The 27,204-nt window shown below is 42.7% G+C and overlaps 2 protein-coding genes across 3 annotated transcripts; one reads left to right on the top strand and one right to left on the bottom strand.

Annotated features, from left to right (window-relative positions):
• On the top strand, positions 1-26,625 carry LOC116376495 (myosin heavy chain, fast skeletal muscle-like). 2 transcript variants are annotated; one of them, XM_031836852.1, is made up of 41 exons: positions 31-57; positions 484-529; positions 659-886; positions 1,235-1,381; positions 1,570-1,726; positions 2,147-2,174; positions 2,422-2,530; positions 2,655-2,747; positions 2,930-2,990; positions 3,107-3,205; positions 3,490-3,593; positions 4,689-4,827; positions 5,332-5,450; positions 5,619-5,768; positions 5,866-6,036; positions 6,250-6,553; positions 7,149-7,213; positions 7,307-7,394; positions 7,510-7,627; positions 7,785-7,908; positions 8,300-8,436; positions 9,236-9,491; positions 9,707-9,949; positions 10,264-10,440; positions 10,534-10,679; positions 10,853-10,943; positions 11,283-11,672; positions 11,770-11,896; positions 12,070-12,188; positions 12,332-12,528; positions 12,678-12,861; positions 12,998-13,163; positions 13,490-13,614; positions 14,522-14,830; positions 15,730-15,933; positions 16,073-16,198; positions 16,339-16,509; positions 16,794-16,898; positions 16,987-17,082; positions 17,542-17,673; positions 18,155-18,270. In XM_031836852.1, exons 3-41 carry the CDS (start codon positions 671-673, stop codon positions 18,170-18,172), a joined length of 5,811 nt encoding a protein of 1,936 aa, XP_031692712.1. In that variant the 5' UTR covers positions 31-57; positions 484-529; positions 659-670; the 3' UTR covers positions 18,173-18,270. The 2 variants fall into 2 exon arrangements, with proteins under 2 accessions (XP_031692713.1, XP_031692712.1); XM_031836853.1 differs by lacking the exons at positions 16,987-17,082; positions 17,542-17,673; positions 18,155-18,270 and adding an exon at positions 26,404-26,625 and having other exon boundaries at positions 1-57.
• LOC116376496 (myosin-6-like) lies at positions 20,866-25,649 on the bottom strand. The gene is made up of 10 exons (XM_031836854.1): positions 25,524-25,649; positions 25,343-25,430; positions 25,110-25,227; positions 24,387-24,642; positions 22,681-22,923; positions 22,190-22,366; positions 21,946-22,091; positions 21,318-21,772; positions 21,094-21,220; positions 20,866-20,922 (listed from the first exon to the last, which is right to left on the bottom strand). The coding sequence occupies exons 1-8, from the start codon at positions 25,548-25,550 to the stop codon at positions 21,664-21,666; spliced, it is 1,164 nt and encodes a 387-aa protein (XP_031692714.1). The 5' UTR covers positions 25,551-25,649; the 3' UTR covers positions 20,866-20,922; positions 21,094-21,220; positions 21,318-21,663.
• Positions 26,626-27,204: the final 579 nt, after the last annotated feature.

Below are 27,204 nucleotides of genomic sequence, written 5' to 3' on the forward strand. Positions count from 1 at the left end.
AGATATAAGCAGGCTGAGACCCCAGCATCCATACGTCAGACACCTTCTTCCTCTGTGGTAAGACTCTCTCCACCTCTTCACATGTTTACATTTGCCAACATTTTGTGTGCTTAGAATCTTACATGTGTCTTGTTATATTTTTAAATTGCATTGATTTAATATGTTTTATTTATTATTGTGCTTAACTTTAAATGTGTTTTCTATTCAAATCTGTAAGTTTCATTTCCTGCCAAAAGTGGTTCTCCTGCTGTTTATAAATGGACGGGTTGGTTTATAATGTAACTGGGTTTTCAGGGGTGTTGATTTGAATTCTTGTCAGAATGTGTAGTTAAGTGAGTTGTCACCAGGAAATGAACGTTACCGGTTGCCCCTGTAGTTTAATTGGACAAGGTTGTCATGATTGAGTTGAATTATGTTTTCTGGCCCTCCGGGGGCTAAATGATAATGCTTTAGACTTCTTCACACCACCCTAATGTTTCCCAGGGTTCTCCAAGAAGTACAAATTCATCTGTAGAAGGGGAAAAAGAAGGTGAGACATAGTTTGAGTCTTCATAAGAAAAGTGACAAATGTTCTGTGAGAGAAACCCCTCACAACTCTGTTGATTGTGGAGGAAGCACCACAGAGTCAATCATGTTTCTTGTTTCGTCTCTTTCCTAGTCATCCGTCACCATGAGTACGGACGCGGAGATGCAAATCTACGGCAAGGCTGCCATATACCTCCGTAAGCCTGAGAAGGAGAGGATGGAGGCACAAACCGCACCCTTTGATTCAAAGAACGCCTGCTATGTCGCAGACACCAAGGAGCTTTACCTTAAGGGTTTGGTCACTGCCAGGGCTGAAGGAAAGTGTACTGTGACAGTCACGAATCCTAACGGCACTAAGGAGGTAAGCCTGATTTGAAAAGAATTGAAGATTGTGCAGACACTTTTTTCATTTTTATCATGCCAATTGTAAAAATGAAATAAGTACAAAAATATTGATTAATAAGCATTTCTTAGTTTTTTTGTAAGCAGAATATAACCTTCAAACATCCTTTTTATCGCTGCTAATTAAAATTGGCATTGAATTTTCTATATTGACTAGTTAAGTATCACCATGTATGTGTCAGTGGTTGATAACAAAGTAGTTGGATTAAATGGGGTAATCAGTTTTTTAATTTGTACATTTGTTTTTAAAAGCATTCAGTCCTGTCCAGTTTGATCTGTGTATAATCTAGATTTCTGACTGTTTCAGGAAGGAAAAGTGTTCAAAGATGCAGATGTCTATGAGATGAACCCCCCGAAGTACGACAAGATTGAGGACATGGCCATGATGACCTACCTGAATGAAGCCTCTGTGTTGTATAACCTCAAAGAGCGTTATGCAGCATGGATGATCTATGTAAGATACCTGTATAAACATACACACACATGCAGTACTACACATAAAGTCATGGTAGAAACCAAAACAGACCAATACAGTAGACCTACATTAGTATACCATAGTACACCCACATCCTCACATAAATCCAGGTAAACGTCAATCTGATTGTTCTCATCCCCTAATTGGATTCATTCTCGTTCATCCAGACCTACTCTGGGCTGTTCTGTGCCACGGTGAACCCCTACAAGTGGCTTCCTGTGTACGACATGGAGGTTGTTAACGCCTACAGAGGGAAGAAGAGGATGGAGGCTCCACCCCATATCTTCTCCGTCTCTGACAACGCCTTTCAGTTCATGCAGATTGGTATGAGCTGTAATGGATGGATGGATGGATGGAAGTTAAAGTTAAAATATGTTTTAGAGATGTATCTACTGTTTTCTATGTTAGAACAGTTTGCTGGTAATATCTGATTTCACTTTTTTATTTTACCTTTATTTCATTAGGCAAGTCAGTTAAGAACAAATTCTAATTTTCAGTGACAGCCTAGGAACAGTGGGTTAACTGCCTGTTCAGGGGCAGAATGACAATTTGTACCTTGTCTGCTAAGGGGTTTGAACTTGCAACCTCCCGGTTACTAGTCCAACGCTCTAACCACTAGGCTACGCTTGCCTTGAATGGAAAATGGAAAAGGTTCCTAATTTAAATCCATGATGATGCTATGAATTCAATAATGTCCCCATAATGTTGCTTGAGTATGATAATCAATATGTTGTTTTGTTACAGACCAGGAGAACCAGTCCGTCCTGATTACGTAAGTTGTTTACTAAAATCTCACTTGAGAAAATGTTTCTACTGCAATATGTTGAGACACTTGAGTGTGATGAAAATACATGACATTATGAATGGATTAGGCTATGCATAGAAGTTAGTTGATGAGTGGGGATATTTGTTAATTTATGTAGCAAAACAGTGTATTTTTCAATGTTATTTCTTAGTGAAAGCCAATCTGACATTCAAACATGTGACTAAAACACCTGTTTCTCTGTCATATTAACCAGCGGAGAATCCGGTGCAGGAAAGACTGTCAACACCAAGCGTGTCATCCAGTACTTTGCCACCATTGCAGTGTCTGGTGCCAAGAAGGAAGTAGACCCCACCAAAATGCAGGTATGTTCAGCTTCTGAGTGCCATTTTAACACATTTCAGTTTGGTGGGCTGTGTTCAAGCAATCGAGAATAACTAACTTTACCACTTAACCAGTTTCTGAGCAACTTGTGTTTGTCTCAATCAGGGGTCTCTTGAGGATCAGATCATTGCTGCTAACCCTCTGCTGGAGGCTTACGGTAATGCCAAGACAGTGAGGAACGACAACTCGTCTCGCTTCGTAAGTATGAAGGGCATACTGGGAAAGTGATCTAATATTGGACAAATTTTCAAATATTTCAGTATTTCCCTTCTGTTGTATCAATAGATGTCCAACAAACGGTAACATTTAAAGGGGTCTATCAAAGTAAAATGTTAGATGTATTTAGTTAACCTCTTTCTAACCCCCATGCTCAACTTTAGGGTAAATTCATCAGGATTCACTTCCAAGGTAGCAAACTGGCTAAAGCTGACATTGAGACCTGTGAGTTGATTTTCATTGTTTCTCAATGATTTCCTAAATTCACACATATTCTTATTCGGAGAGCATATCATCATATCATATCATTTTATCTCATATTCTCTCTCTCTCTCTCTCAGACCTGCTAGAGAAGTCCAGAGTATCCTTCCAGCTTCCCGATGAGAGAGGTTACCACATCTTCTTCCAGATGATGACCAATCACAAACCTGACATTATTGGTGAGGCAAAGTAGAGGTTCAGGGGGAATGTTTCCTACCTTCATTATAAATACTATTACAATGAGTACATCCATGGTAACAAGGCATCTAGATATGGGTCAGGTCTTTGGGAAATATCTATCAAGTAATGGACTGTGATGCACTAGTCCACGAGTCTCAGTGGATGCTATTTATTTTATACTAGATCCTTGAGTCCATCTATTGAGTAAAGGAGAGATACTGTAAAGGTAGGACAGTAGAATTCTAAGAGATTTAACTGACAAGACATCCTCTGTTGTCCATAGAAATGTCACTCATCACCACCAACCCCTACGACTTCCCCATGTGCAGTCAGGGTCAGATCACTGTGGCCAGCATCAACGACAAGGAAGAGCTGGATGCCACAGACGTGAGTCAAACAAAGGGTTCATCATATTCTATATATGGAATGGGTAGGACCACCATACACACTGAATGCACTGTGCAATTCCAACCTGGTGGCAGCAGGGAATTAGCATGTATTTGTTTGTTTGATTCTAAATGCCTTGAGTTAGTGTTAGGAGTTTTATGAATAATGACTAAACAATATCTATATATTAAATAGAACTGTAACTAATTAAACTCTACTCTGTTTTATTATATCTGATTCATAATGTTAATTCATAAGGAAGGGATTGTGTAGCATGAAACAGGGGGTAATTAAACATAATAAATACCATTCCAACCAGGTTGGGGAGGAAATGGATTGTGGGTTTTAAGTAAGCAGAAAGGATCGTTAACCTGTGGTTGAACCGACTCAACTTAGCTCTGGGATGTTCAGATAAGGCAGCAGTGTTTTCCTGGGGTTTCCATCATCTGGAACTGTTTTCTAAATAGTGATGGATGAAGGTGAAGATTGCAGAAGTGAATCTTGATAAGTGTGTGTCTGGAGTGAGCGAGCAAGCTAGGGGGTTGGAATAAACGTTTGAACCTGTTTTGTCCTGGTCGATAGGAGGAAGGACATTTTATAACATATGACGTCATATTTTGTACATAACCTGTTGTTTGTGGTTTCATGGCAGCGCGCTCCGAGTATAAATACTATTATCTCATTTTGATAAGACTGGTATCTGTCTATTTTATGCAAATAAGAATCTTAGAAATTCTCAGAAAATAGACTAAGTGAATTTAATTAATGAACACATATAGTTATTATGAAAGTCCGATGACAGTTAGTTAGGCATGTGCCTCAAGGAACTCTTCATGCCTTCACACTTCACCTTGAGGCCCATACTGTATATATAAGACATCCACAAGAGAGTGTCACTAAGTCCCTGTGGAACTGTGTCAAATGTATCTTGTGCTGTCATCTACCAGTGTTGGTCAAGTGTATTCACGTGGATCTGAGAACCCAGTCAAATGTATCCATCTCATTTGTTCTGCTGAGAGCACAGAACTGTAGTGTACTGTATGTGAGCAAACTACCGTTCAGTTCATCACTGTTGTACTTCCTGTCTAATGCCAGGATGCCATTACAATCCTGGGCTTCAGTAATGATGAGAAAAATAGCATCTACAAGCTGACAGGAGCTGTACTGCACCATGGCAACTTGAAATTCAAGCAGAAGCAGCGTGAGGAGCAGGCTGAGCCAGACGGCACAGAGGGTGAGTCCCACTCATAGATATACAATATGTAAGCATTAGTCCCATTCCCAGTCCCACTCATAGATATACAATATGTAAACATTAGTCCCATTCCCAGTCCCACTCATAGATATACGATATGTACACATTAGTCCCAGTCCCACTCATAGATATACAATATGTAAAGCATGAGTCCCATTCCCAGTCCCAGTCCCACTCATAGATATACAATATGTAAAGCATGAGTCCCATTCCCAGTCCCGGTCCCACTCATAGATATACAATATGTAAACATTAGTCCCATTCCCAGTCCCGGTCCCACTCATAGATATACAACGTGTAAGATAGACAGAGCTTCATCAAAGTCCGGCAGGAGATCATTTATGGAGACCAAATTCCAACCTCCAGAAATGATTTAAAATGATGGTTGTGGGTTCAAATCTAAACCTAACCCTTTTGTCAGTGTGACATCAGAAACACGTGATCTTGTGTTTCTGAGTCTGTTGTTGTTGGTTCTCTCTCCAGTGGCTGATAAAATCGGCTACCTGCTGGGCCTGAACTCAGCTGAGATGCTGAAGGCTCTGTGCTACCCCAGAGTGAAGGTCGGCAATGAGTATGTGACCAAGGGACAGACTGTGCCTCAGGTAAGGCTGACAAACACAGCTTCTACCATTTTCTGAGCACCGTACATCATTTGGTGATGAGTGAATTGCTTGTTTTGAATAGTGATGATGTTTTCCCCAAGCTCTTTTCACCTTGTCACTAGACATGGTCAATATCTCATGTATTCATTTGAGCTATTATCATTGCAGGTTAATAACTCAGTCTCGGCTCTGGCCAAGTCCATCTACGAGAGGATGTTCTTGTGGATGGTCATCCGTATCAACGAGATGTTGGACACCAAGAATCCAAGGCAGTTCTACATCGGTGTGCTTGACATTGCCGGGTTTGAGATCTTTGACGTGAGTCTGAGAACAGAACAAGACAATTAGTTGTGATTGAGAGGGATTACAGCCTTGTATGATGATGAAATGATCCCTTCTGAAATTCCTTCAACAGTACAACAGCATGGAGCAGCTGTGCATCAACTTCACCAATGAGAAACTGCAACAGTTTTTCAACCACACCATGTTCGTCCTGGAACAAGAGGAGTACAAGAAGGAGGGAATCGTCTGGGCCTTCATTGACTTCGGCATGGACTTGGCTGCCTGCATTGAGCTTATTGAGAAGGTAAGCTGTCTGTCAGGATTATAATGGACCTCAACAGCAAAGTTCAAATGGAAATATTATCACATGGTACAACGCATCTGACTGTTGAGAACTCAATATGTTTCCTATTGTGCCACTAAATGAAGATACTCTCATAATAGCATGTTTGCTGGAAGAATAAATTTGACCTAAATGTAAATATCACTAATTTGATATACATCTCTTTTCGTAAAGCCATTGGGCATCTTCTCCATCCTTGAAGAGGAGTGCATGTTCCCCAAGTCTTCAGACACTACCTTCAAGGACAAGCTGTACTCCCAGCATCTTGGCAAAACCAAGGCGTTTGAGAAGCCCAAGCCAGCCAAAGGCAAGGCAGAGGCCCACTTCTCCCTGGTTCACTACGCCGGCACTGTGGACTACAACATCACTGGCTGGCTGGAGAAGAACAAGGACCCCCTGAACGACTCAGTTCTTCAGCTGTACGGGAAGTCTTCAGTCAAACTGATGGCGACCCTGTATGTCGCTGCCCCACCTGAGGGTAAGACTAGCAGAACATCAAAAGACTTCATGAAGAACTAGTTACAAATCAGTCCCATTTTCTTTAAAGGCTCAGTCTGCAGTTGCTACATCCATTTGTGGACTTAAGACATGTACCCATTCGTTCTTGAAGAACATACTGTAACTTTCTTGAAGAACATTGGCTTAGTTCACCTGTCGTACCCCACCAGAACCCAAAATATGAGCTTGTTTTAATGTTTGTAAGCAAAGTAAAGGGAAACATGCACTTTACAGCCTCAAAACATTATTAATACTATCATTTTGATATCATGGATGGTCAGTCCTTCAAGACATAGATCTGTTTGTAAATTTGAGTGGTTAGATTTCTCCAGACCATCTCTCAGTTTAGTTTTATTGAAACAGGGGCAGGGAGTATATTTTGTTATTGTTTCAACTGCTGATTGCTGCTTTAAATGTATCACCATTTGTCAGGGTGATTTACTGGGTTCATTTACTCATACAATAGGTGTTATTTTACACAATCTCATTGGCAGCATTTGCATTAAGATACGTGTGAAGATAACCTGAGATCCCTCTCATTTATAATTATATTGAACTTTTCTCCATTATAACAGATACATCCAAGAAAGGAGGCAAGAAGAAGGGTGGTTCCATGCAGACTGTGTCCTCCCAGTTCAGGGTGAGCTTTTAAAATGTGGATATTCAGTCCTTCAAAATGTGTACTGATTATCAGAAATGATTTCTGAGAACACGGTTTGTAACCCTCCTACAGGAGAACTTACATAAGCTGATGACCAACTTGAGGAGCACTCATCCTCACTTTGTACGCTGCCTGATCCCCAACGAGTCAAAGACTCCAGGTACAATAGATGTTGAGTTAAATATGACATCTTGTCAGTACAGTATCAGTAACATTAACAAACCAGTCTTTAACCTGTTTATGAGTATTTAAAGATACTTGGTTTGTGTTTCCAGGTCTGATGGAGAACTTCCTGGTTATCCACCAGCTCAGGTGTAATGGTGTTCTGGAGGGGATCAGGATCTGCAGGAAGGGCTTCCCCAGTAGAATCATCTATGCTGACTTCAAGCAGAGGTACACACACACACACACACACACACACACACACGCACGCACACGCACACGCACACACACACACAGAAATATCTTCTCCAAGGGTTTTCCCAGCATCAGAATAGGCTTAACCAACCCATTACAACTTGACTCATGTTAAACATTTCTCCTGATTCAGGTACAAAGTACTGAATGCCAGTGTCATCCCCGAGGGCCAGTTCATGGACAACAAGAAGGCTTCTGAGAAGCTGCTTGGGTCCATTGATGTGAATCACGAGGACTACAAGTTTGGACACACCAAGGTCAGTCAACCCCCCCCCCAGCAAAAGATGACAACTAAAACACAACTTCAATGATAACTTAATCTCTAACCATTAAATGTCTCTCCAGTTGATCTATCCATCTTGTAATTATTTCTTAAAAATGTGAAGAAACATTGTACTCAATTCATTATCTTGTGCATTATGTCAGAATGGTATGTCTGCAGTTATCTATATCAGTGTACATTATTAATCTACAACTATACAATAACTTACAACTCATAAAACACCTCATAAAACCATCTCATGGTTTGTTTGTAAGCATTACAATGTTTATGTTGTTCAAATCAATCTAGTGGTTTTGTTCCTCTCTTTGGATTCAACCTTTCTATCTGTTACTGGTTCTATAATTGACCATGTCAACCTGTGTCAGGTGTTCTTCAAAGCCGGTCTGCTGGGTGTCCTGGAGGAGATGAGAGATGAGAAGCTGGCCTCTCTGGTCGGCATGGTCCAGGCTCTCAGCCGTGGATTCCTCATGAGGAGAGAGTTCACCAAGATGATGGAGAGGAGGTGAGGAAGAGTAGACATCTTGGCAAAGCATTCTGTCAGCCTCCTGTATGTAATGTATAATGATTGTGTACTGAATATGCTGTGAGTTGTTCAGGATGAGAAGGTACATGTTATAATATTCTATTAAAGCAGCAGGTTGGGATTTAGCAAGCAGTTCAATTGTTATTTAAATAAGTGATTTTTACCCATTAATTCTGGAATAATATGAAATGCCTCGTGATCTGAACATCACCTGTCAGCTCTTTCATCTAGAGCGCAGTCTATACATTTAAGAGGGATTACATTTCCCTAGCCTCATTCCTCAGCTGTATGCAACAAGTGGTGGGGTCCCCATTTTGTTATTCTTCGAATCGCAGAATGTAGCTTTAAAGACGTCTTCCAGTGATTTTATTTGTTACTTTTCCAGTAAAGAAATACTGGGAATGCCACTCCTTGAAGTTTGCAGTTGTATATAAAAAGAAACTATTTTCCTCAAAACATATATTTTGACCCTTTAGTGTGTGTACTTTACTGTATTTATACTTGAAATATCGTTTTCCACAGGAAAAGTAAACAACAAAAACACTGGAGGAGTTTACTTAGTTACAGTTCAGTTTAAAATGACAATATTGTTCAGTCATTTAATCATCATTTTCCTAACAATCTTTAGACATGTCACTCACCATGTCACTCACCTTGTCACTCACCTTGTCACTCACTTTGTCACTCACCTTGTTACTCACCTTGTCACTCACCATGTCACTCATCATGTCACTCACCATGTCACTCACCATGTCACTCTATCCTTTCTGTGGACCAGAGATTCCGTCTTCACCATCCAGTACAACATCCGTTCATTCATGAATGTGAAAACCTGGCCATGGATGAAGTTGTACTTCAAGATCAAGCCCCTGCTGCAGAGCGCTGAGACTGAGAAGGAGCTGGCCAACATGAAGGAGAACTATGAGAAGATGACTTCGGACTTGGCCAAGGCTCTGGCCAAGAAGAAGGAGTTGGAGGAGAAGATGGTGGCCATGGTGCAGGAGAAGAATGACCTGGCGCTTCAAGTCGCATCTGTGAGTGAGCAACAACCCTCATCAGAGCACATTTAGACACACAAGTACATAGACACTAACACAATCGCTATGTGACTAACTCAAGAAAATGCCCATGGTATATATTTATATTTAAAACATTTAAATAGATTTGCTCTGACTTATTTGACTAAATGAAGTCTATATTTTGATACACAAAGTGAAAACACCCGTTTTTTCTCTTGTTCTGAAACCAGGATTCAGAGAATCTGAACGATGCTGAGGAAAGGTGTGAGGGGCTCATCAAGAGCAAGATCCAGCTGGAGGCCAAACTCAAAGAGACGACTGAGAGGCTGGAGGATGAGGAGGAGATGAATGCTGAGTTGACTGCCAAGAAGAGGAAGCTGGAGGACGAATGCTCTGAGCTGAAGAAGGACATTGATGACCTGGAGCTCACCTTGGCCAAAGTGGAGAAGGAGAAGCACGCCACTGAAAACAAGGTCTTGTAGACAGTCCAACCAAACAATAATCCACAGAATAATCAACTCAAAACAGAAATGTGATTCAAGTCTTTTTGTGAGTGCAGTAAAAATTAAGACACAAAATAGTGGAATTTCAGTTGTGGTGGACTCCCCAAATTCAGCACATGTTCTGCTCCCCCCTCGTTTATGATTTCCATTCAGCACACTGGCATGGAGTACAGGGCCATCTAGTGTTGAATCTATAGTACAGTACTTGTTGACACATTTCTATCATCCATTTAACCACTTATGGTGAAGTGACCAAAAGCGAATTTTGTTGTGGCCGTTTTCAGGTTAAAAACCTGACAGAGGAGATGGCGTCTATGGATGAGAGTGTTGCCAAGCTGACCAAGGAGAAGAAAGCCCTCCAAGAGGCCCACCAGCAGACACTGGATGACCTGCAGGCAGAGGAGGACAAAGTCAACACTCTGACCAAGGCCAAGACCAAGCTGGAACAGCAAGTGGACGACGTGAGTTTGACATTTTGGCCATGATAGTATGTAAGATGATATTATCTACAGTTGTTTAGATATGACCAACACATGTCTGTTTATATATTGTAGCTTGAGGGTTCTCTGGAGCAAGAGAAGAAGCTCCGTATGGACCTTGAGAGAGCCAAGAGAAAGCTGGAGGGAGATCTGAAACTGGCCCAGGAGTCCATAATGGACCTGGAGAATGACAAGCAGCAGTCTGATGAGAAAATCAAGAAGTAAACACAAACAAATGACTACAGTATTCAACATAATGATCAACATAATGGTTCTTCTTGGCTCATTCTTGTAATTATGAATTAGACTTATGTGATTCTTACAAGCAAAGTGAATGGTAATGTAGGCTCCCTTTACACTGTCTAACCAAAACAAACGTGTTTGTGTTTGTTAGGAAGGAGTTTGAGACCACCCAGCTCCTCAGCAAGATAGAGGATGAGCAGTCTCTGGGAGCTCAGCTGCAGAAGAAGATCAAGGAACTGCAGGTACAGTACAGGATCTAAGCTCCAGTACAGGAAAATAACTGACACATTTCTTCTGGTAGCATATATTCTTCCTGGTGGATTCTGATGGCTCAGTAAGATGGAAGATGGTGCTTCTTGTTGGTTCTTCTAATCTGTGTAAAGATGTTGCTTCGTACCGTTGTTAGTTTGGTTCCTGCATGGGACAATGTCTAATGAATATATTAAATATGTTAGTGTAGCTGGCTATGTATAAACACATGTATGCTAAATATACAGTACATGCTATTATTATGTAGTGAGGTTCAATTGTTTCAACTGTATTGTAGTGTTCATTCCCCCTGCTCTTACCACCTGTTGTAGGCCCGTATTGAGGAGCTGGAGGAGGAAATTGAGGCTGAGCGTGCTGCCAGGGCCAAGGTTGAGAAGCAGAGGGCCGATCTCTCCAGGGAACTTGAGGAGATCAGCGAGAGACTGGAGGAGGCCGGAGGCGCCACTGCTGCTCAGATTGAGATGAACAAGAAGCGCGAGGCTGAGTTCCAGAAGCTGCGTCGTGATCTTGAAGAGTCCACCCTGCAGCATGAGGCCACAGCCGCCGCTCTGCGCAAGAAGCAGGCCGACAGTGTGGCTGAGCTCGGGGAGCAGATCGACAACCTGCAGCGCGTCAAGCAGAAGCTGGAGAAGGAGAAGAGCGAGTACAAGATGGAGATTGATGACCTCTCCAGCAACATGGAGGCCGTCGCCAAGGCTAAGGTGAGTAGTGATGTTTTGGTCAAGCAGTGTTGAGGAGGGTCAGCTAAATTACCATTTCATAAACTGAAGTTGACACTCCCATATGTTTCACTAACAGGGCAATCTGGAGAAGATGTGCCGTACTCTTGAGGACCAGCTGAGCGAGCTCAAGACTAAGAATGATGAGAATGCTCGCCAGGTCAACGACATCAGCGGACAGAGGGCCAGACTCCTTACAGAAAATGGTACCTCCAACAATGTACAACAAACCAATATAGTTCACCTCAGTAGTACACAATAACATGTGTCGGGGCAGTAAATTCCAGTCCACACAGTTTCTGCACTACGATTCCTCAAAATAAAATGTCAATCTTCGAGAACAGAGTCCCCATAACAAGATGTCCCTCTTTCCCTGCAGGTGAGTTTGGCCGCCAGCTGGAGGAGAAGGAAGCCCTGGTGTCTCAGCTGACCAGAGGCAAACAGGCCTTCACCCAGCAGGTGGAGGAGCTGAAGAGACTGATTGAGGAGGAGGTCAAGGTAAGGCATCCTAAATGGGAACCACCTTCCAGTTTAGATCTTTATCTACACATAGACTGTTTCTACGCCTCCCTCAGAGACTTCTACTGTCATCTGTTTTACTCTCCCTCTCTAATCTCTCTTTGTCTTTCTTTCTCTCTCAGGCTAAAAACGCACTGGCCCATGGTGTCCAGTCTGCCCGCCATGACTGTGATCTCCTGAGAGAGCAGTTTGAGGAGGAGCAGGAGGCCAAGGCAGAGCTGCAGCGCGGCATGTCCAAGGCCAACAGTGAGGTGGCTCAGTGGAGGACTAAGTATGAAACTGATGCCATCCAACGCACAGAGGAGCTGGAGGAGGCCAAGTGAGTTGCACTCAATAGCAAAAACTACAATAAACGGTGTGGATGGTGAGGCTGGTTGGGGATCTGAGAAAATGTTACTTCAATATGTAGTGCAATATTTGTCTCACAACAAGTTACTCACCATAACAACACCCGCTGCTGTTCAACAGGAAGAAGCTGGCCCAGCGTCTGCAAGAGGCTGAGGAGACCATTGAGGCGACCAACTCAAAGTGTGCCTCCCTGGAGAAGACCAAGCAGAGACTGCAGGGAGAGGTGGAGGACCTCATGATTGACGTTGAGAGAGCCAACGCCATGGCCGCCAACCTTGACAAGAAGCAGAGGAACTTTGACAAGGTGAACATTTATAAACCTCACTCTAGGGTGATATTTTCTGTCTGTTATTTGATCAGTTGTATTATAATTGTAGCATATTTCCGATTGAAAACTCTCCATCAATGAGTTGTAATGAAAATCCCATGGATTTCCCCAGGTTCTGGCAGAGTGGAAGCAGAAGTATGAGGAGGGCCAGGCTGAGCTGGAAGGAGCTCAGAAGGAGGCTCGCTCTATGAGCACTGAACTCTTCAAGATGAAGAACTCCTACGAGGAGGCTCTGGATCATCTGGAGACTCTGAAGAGAGAGAACAAGAACCTGCAACGTGAGCATTTGACAGCAGTTATTTTTGCATGATGTTTGACCAGTATTTGAAAATGGAATCGATTATAATCATCAACATTATATCAATTTGCTATTACACCATCTCAGAATTTTTATATACATTTTAAAATATATATATTTGGAACTTGTAATTGGTATTCCTTTGAACAACCCAATGATGTGGGGTGGCAATTAGATTTGCAGGACAGCATGAAGTGCTGTTCATTAATTAACTGTTATTTTGATTCATTATAAACTTTAGTGCATTGGTGATATCCACTGGATATCTCCCAAGTCTAAACAGCTTCTGTGTGTGTGTGTGTGCAGAGGAGATCTCTGACCTGACTGAGCAGATCGGAGAGACTGGCAAGAGCATCCATGAGCTGGAGAAGGCCAAGAAGACCGTGGAGACAGAGAAGTCTGAGATCCAGACCGCTCTGGAGGAGGCTGAGGTACAAACTACAGCTGTTTGATAGGAAAATAAGTGTTACACTTGGCAATGCCAACTACAATCCAATGCTCCCTTTTATTGGTGTTTATTGTAGTCATATATATGCAATTCCTTGTGTTTTGCACATCCAAACGTACTGACCCTTCGCTAAGCTCCGCCCTAACGTTTGTGGGCAACCAATCGCTGTTCTCCAATTGATAGCAACTATCGTCGAGTCGGACACATCGAACAAGCTCTGGTTTCAAACACATGAAAACCAGTAGAAAAAGAAAACAGAAACAGAGTTTTCTTAAAATATAATTAAAGTTTAATAATTGAACAGTGCACCAGGGGGACTTGCTACTTGAATCCTGAAATGCAGAGCCTGTTGATAGTTTTTTTCACATCCGATATACTTTTGTTGCTTTGTTTGCTAGCTCAGCTGGTTAGCTAGCTCTGTCTCATAGACCACCAAACGTTGCTAGCTAGCCATATAACTTGTTTTCTCAAAATATATGATCATGTACAATGGCTAGCTCAGTTAGTCATGTTATGAATACATCTCACGTCTGCTTTAAACTTCAGGATACGATTTGAGACCACTAGTTAGTTCCAAAAGTAGTTATAGCTTTGACTGCATGCTGGCACTGAATTCAGAGCCATTCAGTGGCCACACTACAAAAATGAACTGACCAGGATTCCCTTTGAAGCAGCTGTAATGACAGACCAACACAACATACCTGAGGAGTAGTGTTTAATTTCATTGTGTATATAAAAACACAGTTTGAGATTATTGTAAGGGGTTTATTCCAGTGGTCTGAATGGGGAATTGGGCTTCCCAGGAAGATGTTGTCTGAGGTTGCAACAGTAACCAAGGGGGGCGGAGCTGAGTGAAGGGTTGATTTGACTGACTGCTTCTCTTCGTTCAGGGCACACTGGAGCACGAGGAATCCAAGATTCTGCGTGTGCAGCTGGAGCTGAACCAGATCAAGGGTGAGGTGGACAGGAAGATCGCTGAGAAGGACGAGGAGATGGAGCAGATCAAGAGGAACAGCCAGAGGGTGGTTGACTCCATGCAGAGCACCCTGGACTCTGAGGTCAGGAGCAGGAATGACGCCCTGAGGGTGAAGAAGAAGATGGAGGGAGACCTGAACGAGATGGAGATTCAGCTGAGCCACGCCAACAGGCAGGCCGCTGAGGCCCAGAAACAGCTGAGGAACGTCCAGGGACAGTTCAAGGTAAAGGGACTTGGACATCAGGCTCAACAACCTGAACATGGGGAGGGAGTTTGTGAATCAGTAGAAAATAATAGATCAGAGGAATGTAATAGACTGGACTAATATACTTTAGGAAGGTTGGGATATTAGAGTAGACTAATATACTGTAGGAAGGTAGGGATATTAGAGTAGACTAATATACTGTAGTAAGGTAGGGATATTAGAGTAGACTAATATACTGTAGGAAGGTAGGGATATTAGAGTAGACTAATATACTGTAGGAAGGTAGGGATATTAGAGTAGACTAATATACTGTAGGAAGGTAGGGATATTTGAGTAGACTAATATACTGTAGTAAGGTAGGGATATTAGAGTAGACTAATATACTGTAGGAAGGTAGGGATATTAGAGTAGACTAATATACTGTAGGAAGGTTGGGATATTAGAGTAGACTAATATACTGTAGGAAGGTAGGGATATTAGAGTAGACTAATATACTGTAGGAAGGTTGGGATATTAGAGTAGACTAATATACTGTAGGAAGGTAGGGATATTAGAGTAGACTAATATACTGTAGGGATATCGGGGACATTTTTACCAATGAACATGCCTATTACCCACTGGGGTGGCAGGGAGCCTAGTGGTTCGAGCGTTGGGTCAGTAACCAACAGGTTGCTGGATCTGTCATTCTGCCCCTGAGCAAGGCAGTTAACCCACTGTTCCCTGGGCGCCGATGACGTGGATGTCGATTAAGGCAGACCCCTTGCCTCTCTGATTCAGAGGGTTAATTGCAGAAGACACATTTCAGTTGAAGGCATTCAGTTGTACAACTGACTAGTTATCCCCCATTCCCCCTTATTTTCCAATCCTATCGCCCTACTTCCACAAGTCTAATGATACTATGTAATTGTGAACCCCAGGATGCCCAATTGCACCTTGATGATGCCGTCCGCGCCGCAGAAGATATGAAGGAGCAGGCAGCCATGGTGGAGCGCAGAAACGGTCTGATGATGGCTGAAATCGAGGAGCTGAGAGTTGCTCTGGAGCAGACAGAGAGAGGCCGCAAAGTGGCTGAAACTGAGCTGGTGGACGCCAGCGAGCGTGTTGGACTGCTGCACTCCCAGGTACGGGTCAAAGCCATTTCTAATGAAACTCAACCAAGCATACCGTTTACATTTTCATGATTTCAGCCTTGTGACTTTCTCTTTCTCACTTGTAAGTCCTCTTGAGAGTCAAACAAATCGACCTTGTTTCCTCCTTCAGAACACCAGCCTTGCAAACACCAAGAAGAAGCTGGAGACTGACCTGGTTCAGGTGCAGGGAGAGGTGGACGACATCGTCCAGGAGGCCAGGAATGCAGAGGAGAAGGCCAAGAAGGCCATCACTGACGTGAGTCTTTGAATTACATCAACTTGATTTGTCCCCAAGGGCCAGCAGTCGCTGGGTTGGTTTAACCACACCAAAGATCCCAAAGGAGCTTTATGATTGGTGCCAGTTGGTGCATAAATTAAACTAACTACCATTCCAAGGCGGCCATGATGGCTGAGGAGCTGAAGAAGGAACAGGACACCAGCTCTCACCTGGAGAGGATGAAGAAGAACCTGGAGGTCACAGTCAAGGACCTGCAGCACCGTCTGGATGAGGCTGAGAATCTGGCCATGAAGGGAGGCAAGAAGCAGCTCCAGAAACTGGAGTCCAGGGTGAGTTGACAGCAGGGTGGATTGAAAAACAGATTGCTGGAAATGTATTTGATCATATAAAAATAAACAGAGGTATTGTGTATTGGCTTTTTCTCTCAATAACCCACCTACATCATGAAAAGTAGTTGTTTTCATTATAGACCCCTTTAATTAAAATCGTAAAAGTTCATAGAAGCAGACAACATTACTTGACCAGTAGAAGAAGATTCCTCTGTTTTACAAACATTTGTTACGTCTGACTTCACCACCTCACATAAATGCCAACGTTTATTTCTTCCACAAAGGTGCGTGAGCTCGAGACTGAGGTGGAGGCCGAGCAGAGAAGAGGTGTAGACGCGGTCAAGGGAGTCCGCAAGTATGAGCGCAGAGTCAAGGAACTCACTTACCAGGTAAGAGAAAGTGCATTCTGCACACACTAAAGCACACTGGTTTGTGTGTTAAACTATGGACTATTGATTCTTGTAACTTCTTCCACAGACCGAGGAGGATAAGAAGAACGTTGCCAGACTTCAGGACCTGGTAGATAAGCTGCAGATGAAAGTGAAGGCCTACAAGAGGCAGGCTGAGGAAGCGGTGAGTCACAGACTTAGTCAAATCCTCTGAAAGGTTACAGTCCTTAGTAGACATTACAAAACATTTAGTGAGATTAGTTGAAGTGTTGTTACTGCACAACGTCAACATTGACTCAGTTGATAGTGCAAGTAATTTCTGAAGAAATGTACGCACAGTGACTCCTCTTCCTATGTGTAACAATTTAAAGTAGAGAGGGTTGAATATTATTTAGCTTTGTGCCGGGGGCTGGTCTGGTGGTGGTGCTGACTCTCCTGGATCACATGGCCCTGGAAGCAGCAGATTGATCCTCTGTTCCACCACTCACTTTCTCTTCTGTATCATCTATCTCCCTATATATACTGTACAATTCTGTCCTAAATCTCTTTAAAAATACCTTTAAAATAAATAAAAATAATAATAAGAATATGAATCCAAGCTTTCAATACTGATGTTTTGCTCTCCTCTCTTTTCCTCACCCAGGAGGAAGCATCCAACCAGCACATGTCTAAGTTCCGGAAGGTTCAGAATGAGCTGGAAGAGGCTGAGGAGCGTGCTGACATCGCTGAGACTCAGGTCAACAAGCTCAGAGCCAAGACCCGTGACTCTGGAAAGGTACAGAACTGCTGCTAAACCTACACCTGACTTCACAGTAGACAATTCTGACATTTTACACTCACTCAAATGTATTTTAGATTTCTGAGAAACACATTTCAGGACAGGGTAAATAAAATAACTAATCCAAATGTAGTTGGTACAAGGTGTTTACTGAGTCTTAAATGCTTGAGCCATTCTGTTATTACCAAGTGTTGATATATTTATCATGTTCATTATTAATACTGATCCATTCTGTTATTACCAAGTGTTGATATATTTATCATGTTCATTATTAATACTGATCCATTCTGTTATTACCAAGTGTTGATATATTCATCATGTTCATTATTAATACTGATCCATTCTGTTATTACCAAGTGTTGATATATTTATCATGTTCATTATTAATACTGATCCATTCTGTTATTACCAAGTGTTGATATATTTATCATGTTCATTATTAATACTGATCCATTCTGTTATTTCTTTCTTCTTACAGGGAAAAGAGGCTGAATAAACAAGACCAAAGTCTTATCAATTTCCTGTGTTTCATAAAATATGATTTCCATGGTGAAATGTTGAGCAATGATTAAAAACATGTCGGCCTACATACACTTCCTTTGTGACTGTGGACTTATTTATCAGAAAACAGCTTTTTTCATACCATAAAAATACTGTACTTTAACTAAAGGAGCAATCTGGGATTTAAACCACATCAAAGCGGACACCCCAACACAGAGGTCACTTGTTTTGGTAACCAGCTGAGGGATGAGGATGGAGAAATTTAACTACACAATTCATACACTAAGCTATTATAATCATCCATGATAGTTTTAACCCTTTACACTCAGGGGAAGTGGCCTATATGAACACGCCCAAATTGAAATGTTTCCATAAGAAACAAATAGGAGAAGCAAGATGGTAACATAAACATGGCAATTGAGAGAGAACACTTTGGTGATTTGGGAAATTCTCAGAACAAAGTTCTCAGGATACAGATAATGTGCACAATAATCTAATGTGGCCAGACGACGTGAAAACAAATGGTATTCGATTATCTGACCAAATTACACAAGATTTTAGTCCTGGGTTATCCGAGATTATACACATATATACATGAAAAAAGTAAAGAAAACATGATATTGATTTATCATTTGCCAATTTGCACCCCCCCCCCCCCAAAAAGAAATGCAGATATATACATTAGTGTTCCCTCGTACCCTCTAGTGGTGAAATTACGATAATTCACATGACAAACACGATAATTCACATTATTAACATGGTAATTCACATTATAACCATGGTAATTCACATTATAAACATGGTAATTCACATTATAAATACGGTAATTCACATTATAAACATGGTAATTCACATTATAAACATGGTACCAGTCATTATAAACATGGTAATTCACATTATAAATATGGTACCAGTCATTATAAACATGGTAATTCACATTATAAACATGGTAATTGACATTATAAACACGGTAATATCTGTAAAATTTCAATAGAAAACTTGTAAAAAATAGACAAGATCCTGCTACCATGGCTAGGTCAATACCTGTCTATATCCGCAATATCCCAGAGTGTCACGGTCGTCATAATGAGGAGACCAAGGCGCAGCGTGATAAGCGTACATAACTCTTTCAATGAAAAGAACGAACACTGAACAAAACTATACAAAACAACAAAATGAACCGTGAAGCCATATGACTAGTGCAAACAGGCAACTAAACATAGAATAACAATCCACAAACTATCCATTGAATATGGCTACCTAAATATGGTCCCCAATCAGAGACAACGATAAACAGCTTCCTCTGATTGAGAACCAATCTAGGCAACCATAGACATATAAACACCTAGACTAGTTAAAGCCCATTGTATAAACAAAAACCACTAGACAATACAAAACTACACAAACCACCCTAGTCACACCCTGACCTAACCAAATCATAAAGAAAACAGAGATAACTAAGGTCAGGACACTTAGTCATATCTCAGCTTACACACACACACACACACACACACACACACACACACACACACACACACACACACACACACACACACACACACACACACACACACACACACACACACACACACACACCTTGTATCACACACACTGTATCTGTCCAACACCATGGTACCAAGTCTACTGCTCCTCTTCATCTGCTGCCCACCCAGGGTGTGACACTTAGTCGTATCTCAGCTTACTCACTTACTTATGGAGCTGCCTACTCCTGATGATTCGTTTTTTCAAATCATATGAGTAAAAAAATATTTTGATTTATCTGGGATGCTAATCCAGACAAAATAAAGCGTGCCTGTCTATATAATGAATATGAATTGGGTGGGTTGAGAGGATTAAATATAAAAGCACAGAACCTCTCTCTAAATTCTTCACTTATACAAGTGGTCTGCCTGTCCAAAACAAAAGATCAACACTGGGGGAATAAAAATAGCATAAATAGGAAATGATACCAGTTTCAAATATTGGTTGGCGGCCATGGCATTGGCTCTCTCAACGTCAATCATGAGGTCCTCCACCTCTCCCTGCAGTCTCTGCTTGGTCTTCTCCAGGGAGGCACACTTTGAGTTGGTCGCCTCAATGGTCTCCTCAGCCTCCTGCAGACGCTGGGCCAGCTTCTTCCTGTTGGACAACAGAGGGTGGTGTTATGGTGAGTAACTTGTTGTGAAACAAATATTGCACTACATATTGAAGAAACATTTTCTCAGATCCCCAACCAGCCTCACCATCCACACCATTTATTTTAGTTTTTGCTATTGCGCAACTCACTTGGCCTCCTCCAGCTCCTCTGTGCGTTGGATGGCATCAGTTTCATACTTAGTCCTCCACTGAGCCACCTCACTGTTGGCCTTGGACATGCCGCGCTGCAGCTCTGCCTTGGCCTCCTGTTCCTCCTCAAACTGCTCTCTCAGGAGATCACAGTCATGGCGGGCAGACTGGACACCATGGGCCAGTGCGTTTTTAGCCTGAGAGAGAAAGAAAGACAGAGAGAGATTAGAGAGGGAGAGTAAAACAGATGACAGTAGAAGTCTCTGAGGGAGGCGTAGAAACAGTCTATGTGTAGATAAAGCTCTAAACTGGAAGGTGGTTTCCATTTAGGATGCCTTACCTTGACCTCCTCCTCAATCAGTCTCTTCAGCTCCTCCACCTGTTGGGTGAAGGCCTGTTTGACTCTGGTCAGCTGAGACACCAGGGCTTCCTTCTCCTCCAGCTGGCGGCCAAACTCACCTGCAGGGAACGAGGGACCTCCTGTTAATGAGTCATTCTTTCTAGATTGAAATTGTATTTTGAGGAATCGTAGTGCAGAAACTGTGTGGACTGAATTTACAGCCCCCGACACATGTTATTGTGTACTACTGAGATGAACTATATTGGTTTGTTGTTCATTGTTGAAGGTACCATTTTCTGTAAGGAGTCTGGCCCTCTGTCCGCTGATGTCATTGACCTGGCGAGCATTCTCATCATTCTTAGTCTTGAGCTCGCTCAGCTGGTCCTCAAGAGTACGGCACATCTTCTCCAGATTGCCCTGTTAGTGAAACATATGGGACTGTCAACTTCAGTTTATTGAATGGTCATTTAGCTGACCATCCTCAACACTGCTTGAACAAAACATCACTACTCACATTAGCCTTGGTGACAGCCTCCATGTTGCTGGAGAGGTCATCAATCTCCATCTTGTACTCACTCTTCTCCTTCTCCAGCTTCTGCTTGACGCACTGCAGGTTGTCGATCTGCTCCCCGAGCTCAGCCACACTGTCGGACTCTCAGCTACACTAACATATTTACTATATATTCATTAGACAGTTTCCATGCAGGAACCAAACTAACAACGGTAAGAAGCAACATCTTTACACAGATTAGAAGCACCAGCAAGAAGCACCATGTTCCATCTTACTGAGCCATCAGAATCCACCAGGAAGAATATGTGCTACTAGAAGAAATGTGTCAGTTATTTTCCTGTACTGGAGCTTAGATCCTGTACTGTACCTGCAGTTCCTTGATCTTCTTCTGCAGCTGAGCTCCCAGAGACTGCTCATCCTCTATCTTGCTGAGGAGCTGGGTGGTCTCAAACTCCTTCCTAACAAACACAAACACGTTTGTTTTGGTTAGACAGTGTAAAGGGAGCCTACATTACCATTCACTTTGCTTGTAAGAATCACATAAGTCTAATTCATAATTACAAGAATGAGCCAAGAAGAACCATTATGTTGATCATTATGTTGAATACTGTAGTCATTTATTTGTGTTTACTTCTTGATTTTCTCATCAGACTGCTGCTTGTCATTCTCCAGGTCCATTATGGACTCCTGGGCCAGTTTCAGATCTCCCTCCAGCTTTCTCTTGGCTCTCTCAAGGTCCATACGGAGCTTCTTCTCTTGCTCCAGAGAACCCTCAAGCTACAAGATATAAACAGACATATATTTGTTAAATTTAAACAACTGAAGATAATATCATCTTACATTCAATCATGGCCAAAATGTCAAACTCCACTCACGTCGCCCACTTGCTGTTCCAGCTTGGTCTTGGCCTTGGTCAGAGTGTTGACTTTGTCCTCCTCTGCCTGCAGGTCGTCCAGTGTCTGCTGGTGGGCCTCTTGGAGGGCTTTCTTCTCCTTGGTCAGCTTGGCAACACTCTCATCCATAGACGCCATCTCCTCTGTCAGGTTTTTAACCTGAAAACGGCCACAACAAAATTCGCTTTTGGTCACTTCACCATAAGTGGTTAAATGGATGATAGAAATGTGTCAACAAGTACTGTACTATAGATTCAACACTAGATGGCAATGTACTCCATGCCAGTGTGCTGAATGGAAATCATAAACGAGGGGGGAGCAGAACATGTGCTGAATTTGGGGAGTCCACCACAACTGAAATTCCACTATTTTGTGTCTTAATTTTTACTGCACTCACAAAAAGACTTGAATCACATTTCTGTTTTGAGTTGATTATTCTGTGGATTATTGTTTGGTTGGACTGTCTACAAGACCTTGTTTTCAGTGGCGTGCTTCTCCTTCTCCACTTTGGCCAAGGTGAGCTCCAGGTCATCAATGTCCTTCTTCAGCTCAGAGCATTCGTCCTCCAGCTTCCTCTTCTTGGCAGTCAACTCAGCATTCATCTCCTCCTCATCCTCCAGCCTCTCAGTCGTCTCTTTGAGTTTGGCCTCCAGCTGGATCTTGCTCTTGATGAGCCCCTCACACCTTTCCTCAGCATCGTTCAGATTCTCTGAATCCTGGTTTCAGAACAAGAGAAAAAACGGGTGTTTTCACTTTGTGTATCAAAAATATAGACTTCATTTAGTCAAATGCATGCCATATATAAATATATATTACACGCCAAAAAGACAAGGACTTCAACCGCCTGTTCACCCCGCTACCTTCCAGAAGGTGAGGTCAGTACAGGTGTGTCAAAGTAGGGACAGAGAGACTGAAAAACAACTTCTATCTCAAGGCCATCAGACTGTTAAACAGCCATCACTAGCCGGTTACTCCCTGGTTACTCAACCCTGCACCTTAGAGGCTGCTGCCCCATATACTGTACATAGACCTGTCATCACTGGTTACTCAACCCTGCACCTTAGAGACTGCTGTCCCATATACTGTACATAGACCTGTCATCACTGGTTACTCAACCCTGCACCTTAGAGGCTGCTGCCCCATATACTGTACATAGACCTGTCATCACTGGTTACTCAACCCTGCACCTTAGAGGCTGCTGCCCCATATACTGTACATAGACCTGTCATCACTGGTTACTCAACCCTGCACCTTAGAGGCTGCTGCCCCATATACTGTACATAGACCTGTCATCACTGGTTACTCAACCCTGCACCTTAGAGGCTGCTGCCCTATGTACATAGACATGGAATACTGGTTACTTTAATAATCGAACACTGGTCCATCCTTGAAGAGGAGTGCATGTTCCCCAAGTCTTGGGGGGGGGGGGGGGGGGGGGGGGGGGGGGAATACTGTTTTAACCACTTCATATGTACAGTATATATTGTATTCTAGTCACCTTAGTGGCTGCTGCCCTACGCATATAGACCTGGCATCACTGTTCTATGTACTTCATATGTATATACTGTATTCTAGTCAAGGCCATCCTATTCAATTATTGTTCATATGTATATACTGTATTCTGGTCAAGGCCATCCTATTCAATTATTGTTCATATGTATATACTGTATTCTAGTCAAGGCCATCCTATTCAATTATTGTTCATATGTATATACTGTATTCTAGTCAAGGCCATCCTATTCAATTATTGTTCATATGTATATACTGTATTCTAGTCAAGGCCATCCTATTCAATTATTGTTCATATGTATATACTGTATTCTAGTCAAGGCCATCCTATTCAATTATTGTTCATATGTATATACTGTATTCTAGTCAAGGCCATCCTATTCAATTATTGTTCATATGTATATACTGTATTCTAGTCAAGGCCATCCTATTCAATTATTGTTCATATGTATATACTGTATTCTAGTCAAGGCCATCCTATTCAATTATTGTTCATATGTATATACTGTATTCTGGTCAAGGCCATCCTATTCAATTATTGTTCATATGTATATACTGTATTCTAGTCAAGGCCTTTTAAATTATTGTTCGTATGTGCTGATGTGTGTGTGATTGTGTCTGTGTACTTGTGTGTCTAAATGTGCTCTGATGAGGGTTGTTGCTCACTCACAGATGCGACTTGAAGCGCCAGGTCATTCTTCTCCTGCACCATGGCCACCATCTTCTCCTCCAACTCCTTCTTCTTGGCCAGAGCCTTGGCCAAGTCCGAAGTCATCTTCTCATAGTTCTCCTTCATGTTGGCCAGCTCCTTCTCAGTCTCAGCGCTCTGCAGCAGGGGCTTGATCTTGAAGTACAACTTCATCCATGGCCAGGTTTTCACATTCATGAATGAACGGATGTTGTACTGGATGGTGAAGACAGAATCTCTGGTCCACAGAGAGGATAGAGTGACATGGTGAGTGACATGGTGAGTGACATGATGAGTGACATGGTGAGTGACATGGTGAGTGACATGGTGAGTGACATGGTGAGTGACTAGGTGAGTGACAAGGTGAGTGACAAGGTGAGTGACATGTTGAGTGACAAGGTGAGTGACATGTTTAAAGATTGTTAGGAAAATGATGATTAAATGACTGAACAATATTGTCATTTTAAACTGAACTGTAACTAAGTAAACTCCTCCAGTGTTTTAGTTGTTTACTTTTCCTTTGGAAAACGATATTTCAAGTATAAATACAGTAAAGTACACACACTAAAGGGTCAAAATATATGTTTTGGAAAATAGCTTTTTTTTAATACATGTGCGTGTGTGTGTGTGTGTGTGTGTATGCGTGTGCATGTGCGCGTGTGTGTGTGTGTGTGTATGCGTGTGCATGTGCGTGTGCGTGTGTACCTCTGCTTGAAGTCAGCATAGATGATTCTACTGGGGAAGCCCTTCCTGCAGATCCTGATCCCCTCCAGAACACCATTACAACTGAGCTGGTGGATAACCAGGAAGTTCTCCATCAGACCTGGAAACACAAACCAAGTCTCTATAAATACTCATAAACAGGTTAAAGACTGGTTTGTTAATGTTACTGATACTGTACTGACAAGATGTCATATTTAACTCAACATCTATTGTACCTGGAGTCTTTGACTCGTTGGGGATCAGGCAGCGGACAAAGTGAGGATGAGTGCTCCTCAAGTTGGTCATCAGCTTATGTAAGTTCTCCTGTAAGAGGGTTACAAACCGTGTTCTCAGAAATCATTTCTGATAATCAGTACACATTTTGAAGGACTGAATATCCACATTTTAAAAGCTCACCCTGAACTGGGAGGACACAGTCTGCATGGAACCACCCTTCTTCTTGCCTCCTTTCTTGGTTGTATCTGTTATAATGGAGAAAAGTTCAACATAATTATAAATGAGAGGGATCTCAGGTTATCTTCACACGTATCTTAATGCAAATGCTGCCAATGAGATTGTGTAAAATAACACCTATTGTATGAGTAAATGAACCCAGTAAATCACCCTGACAAATGGTGATACATTTAAAGCAGCAATCAGCAGTTGAAACAATAACAAAGCATGCTCCCTGCCCCTGTTTTGATAAAACTAAACTATTTTTGTCCCTCTCTCCAAGCTTCCATCTGCCACGGAGACGTCCGAGATCCTGGTTAGGGAGGTTTTCAGGGTCCACGGATTGCACAGTGACATTGTTTCTGACCGTGGTCCTCAGTTTACCTCTGCTGTCTGGAGATCCTTCTGTTTGGCCATTGGAGCTACAGTCAGTCTCACTTCTGGATTTCACCCACAATCTAATGGTCAGGCGGAGAGAGCCAACCAGAAGATGGAGTCCACGCTGCGTTGTCTTGTCTCCTCTGATCCCACCTCTTGGTCATCTCAATTACCCTGGGTCGAGTATGCCCATAATACCCTTCCTTCATCTGCCACTGGGATGTCCCCCTTCCAATGCCTGTACGGATACCAACCTCCCTTGTTTCCTTCTCAGGAGAGGGATCTTTCGGTTCCTTCTGTCCAGGCTCACATTCGTCGTTGCCACCGGACCTGGCATCGGGCCAGGAAGGTCCTCCTTAGAGTTTCTGACCGGTATCAGATCCAGGCGAATCGTCGCCGTATTCCTGCTCCCGCTTATATCATCGGAGATAAGGTTTGGTTGGCTACACGGGATCTTCCTCTACAGACTGAGTCGAGGAAACTCGACCAAAGTTCATTGGTCCGTTTGTGGTGGAGAGAATCATTAACCCTGCTGTGGTCCGACTCAAATTGCCGGCAACGCTTCGAGTACACCCCACCTTTCATGTATCCTGCCTCAAGCCGGTTCTCCTCAGTCCTCTGTTGCCCCCTCCTCCTCGTTCTCCTCCTCCTTGGATGATCGGAGGTGGTCCTGCCTACACGGTGCGCTGCATAATGGATTCCAGACGGCGGGGTCGAGGCGAATTAGCTTGTTGGGAGATCGATGTTCACCAGCACCTGTATCCCATCAGTAATCTGCACACCTGTCCTGATCATCACCTCTCCCCTTCAAAAGCTCTGACCTGACATCCATTCCCTGCCGGATCGTTAGCCATGAACAGTATGTTGTGCCATAGTATCAGCCTCAAGTTGGATAGAATTAGTTTTGTTGTTTTTTACGTATTGCTTGCCTTAAACTTACCTCCGTTTGTCTTCAGTTACTCACCCGGATCATTTACCCCATTCCCGCCTGGTCGTCGGAGGATTCCGCTACCCCATTGGATCCACCTATTTACTCCCATCAACTCACCACTGCTGTCCGCTACGTCACCTGGATATATCTACCCATTCACATTCACTTGTAAATAAATACTCACCTTCTTCCTACTCTCCTTGTCCTGGTCTGCTTCTGGGTTCGATTCTGAAAGAACGTGACAGTACCTCTATCCCGTACCACTATTCCGTACCTCTATCCCGTACCTCTATCCCGTACCTCTATCCTGTACCTCTATCCTGTACCTCTCTCATT

The sequence above is a fragment of the Oncorhynchus kisutch genome, linkage group LG12, assembly GCF_002021735.2.
Source record: "Oncorhynchus kisutch isolate 150728-3 linkage group LG12, Okis_V2, whole genome shotgun sequence".
NCBI lineage: Eukaryota > Metazoa > Chordata > Actinopteri > Salmoniformes > Salmonidae > Oncorhynchus > Oncorhynchus kisutch.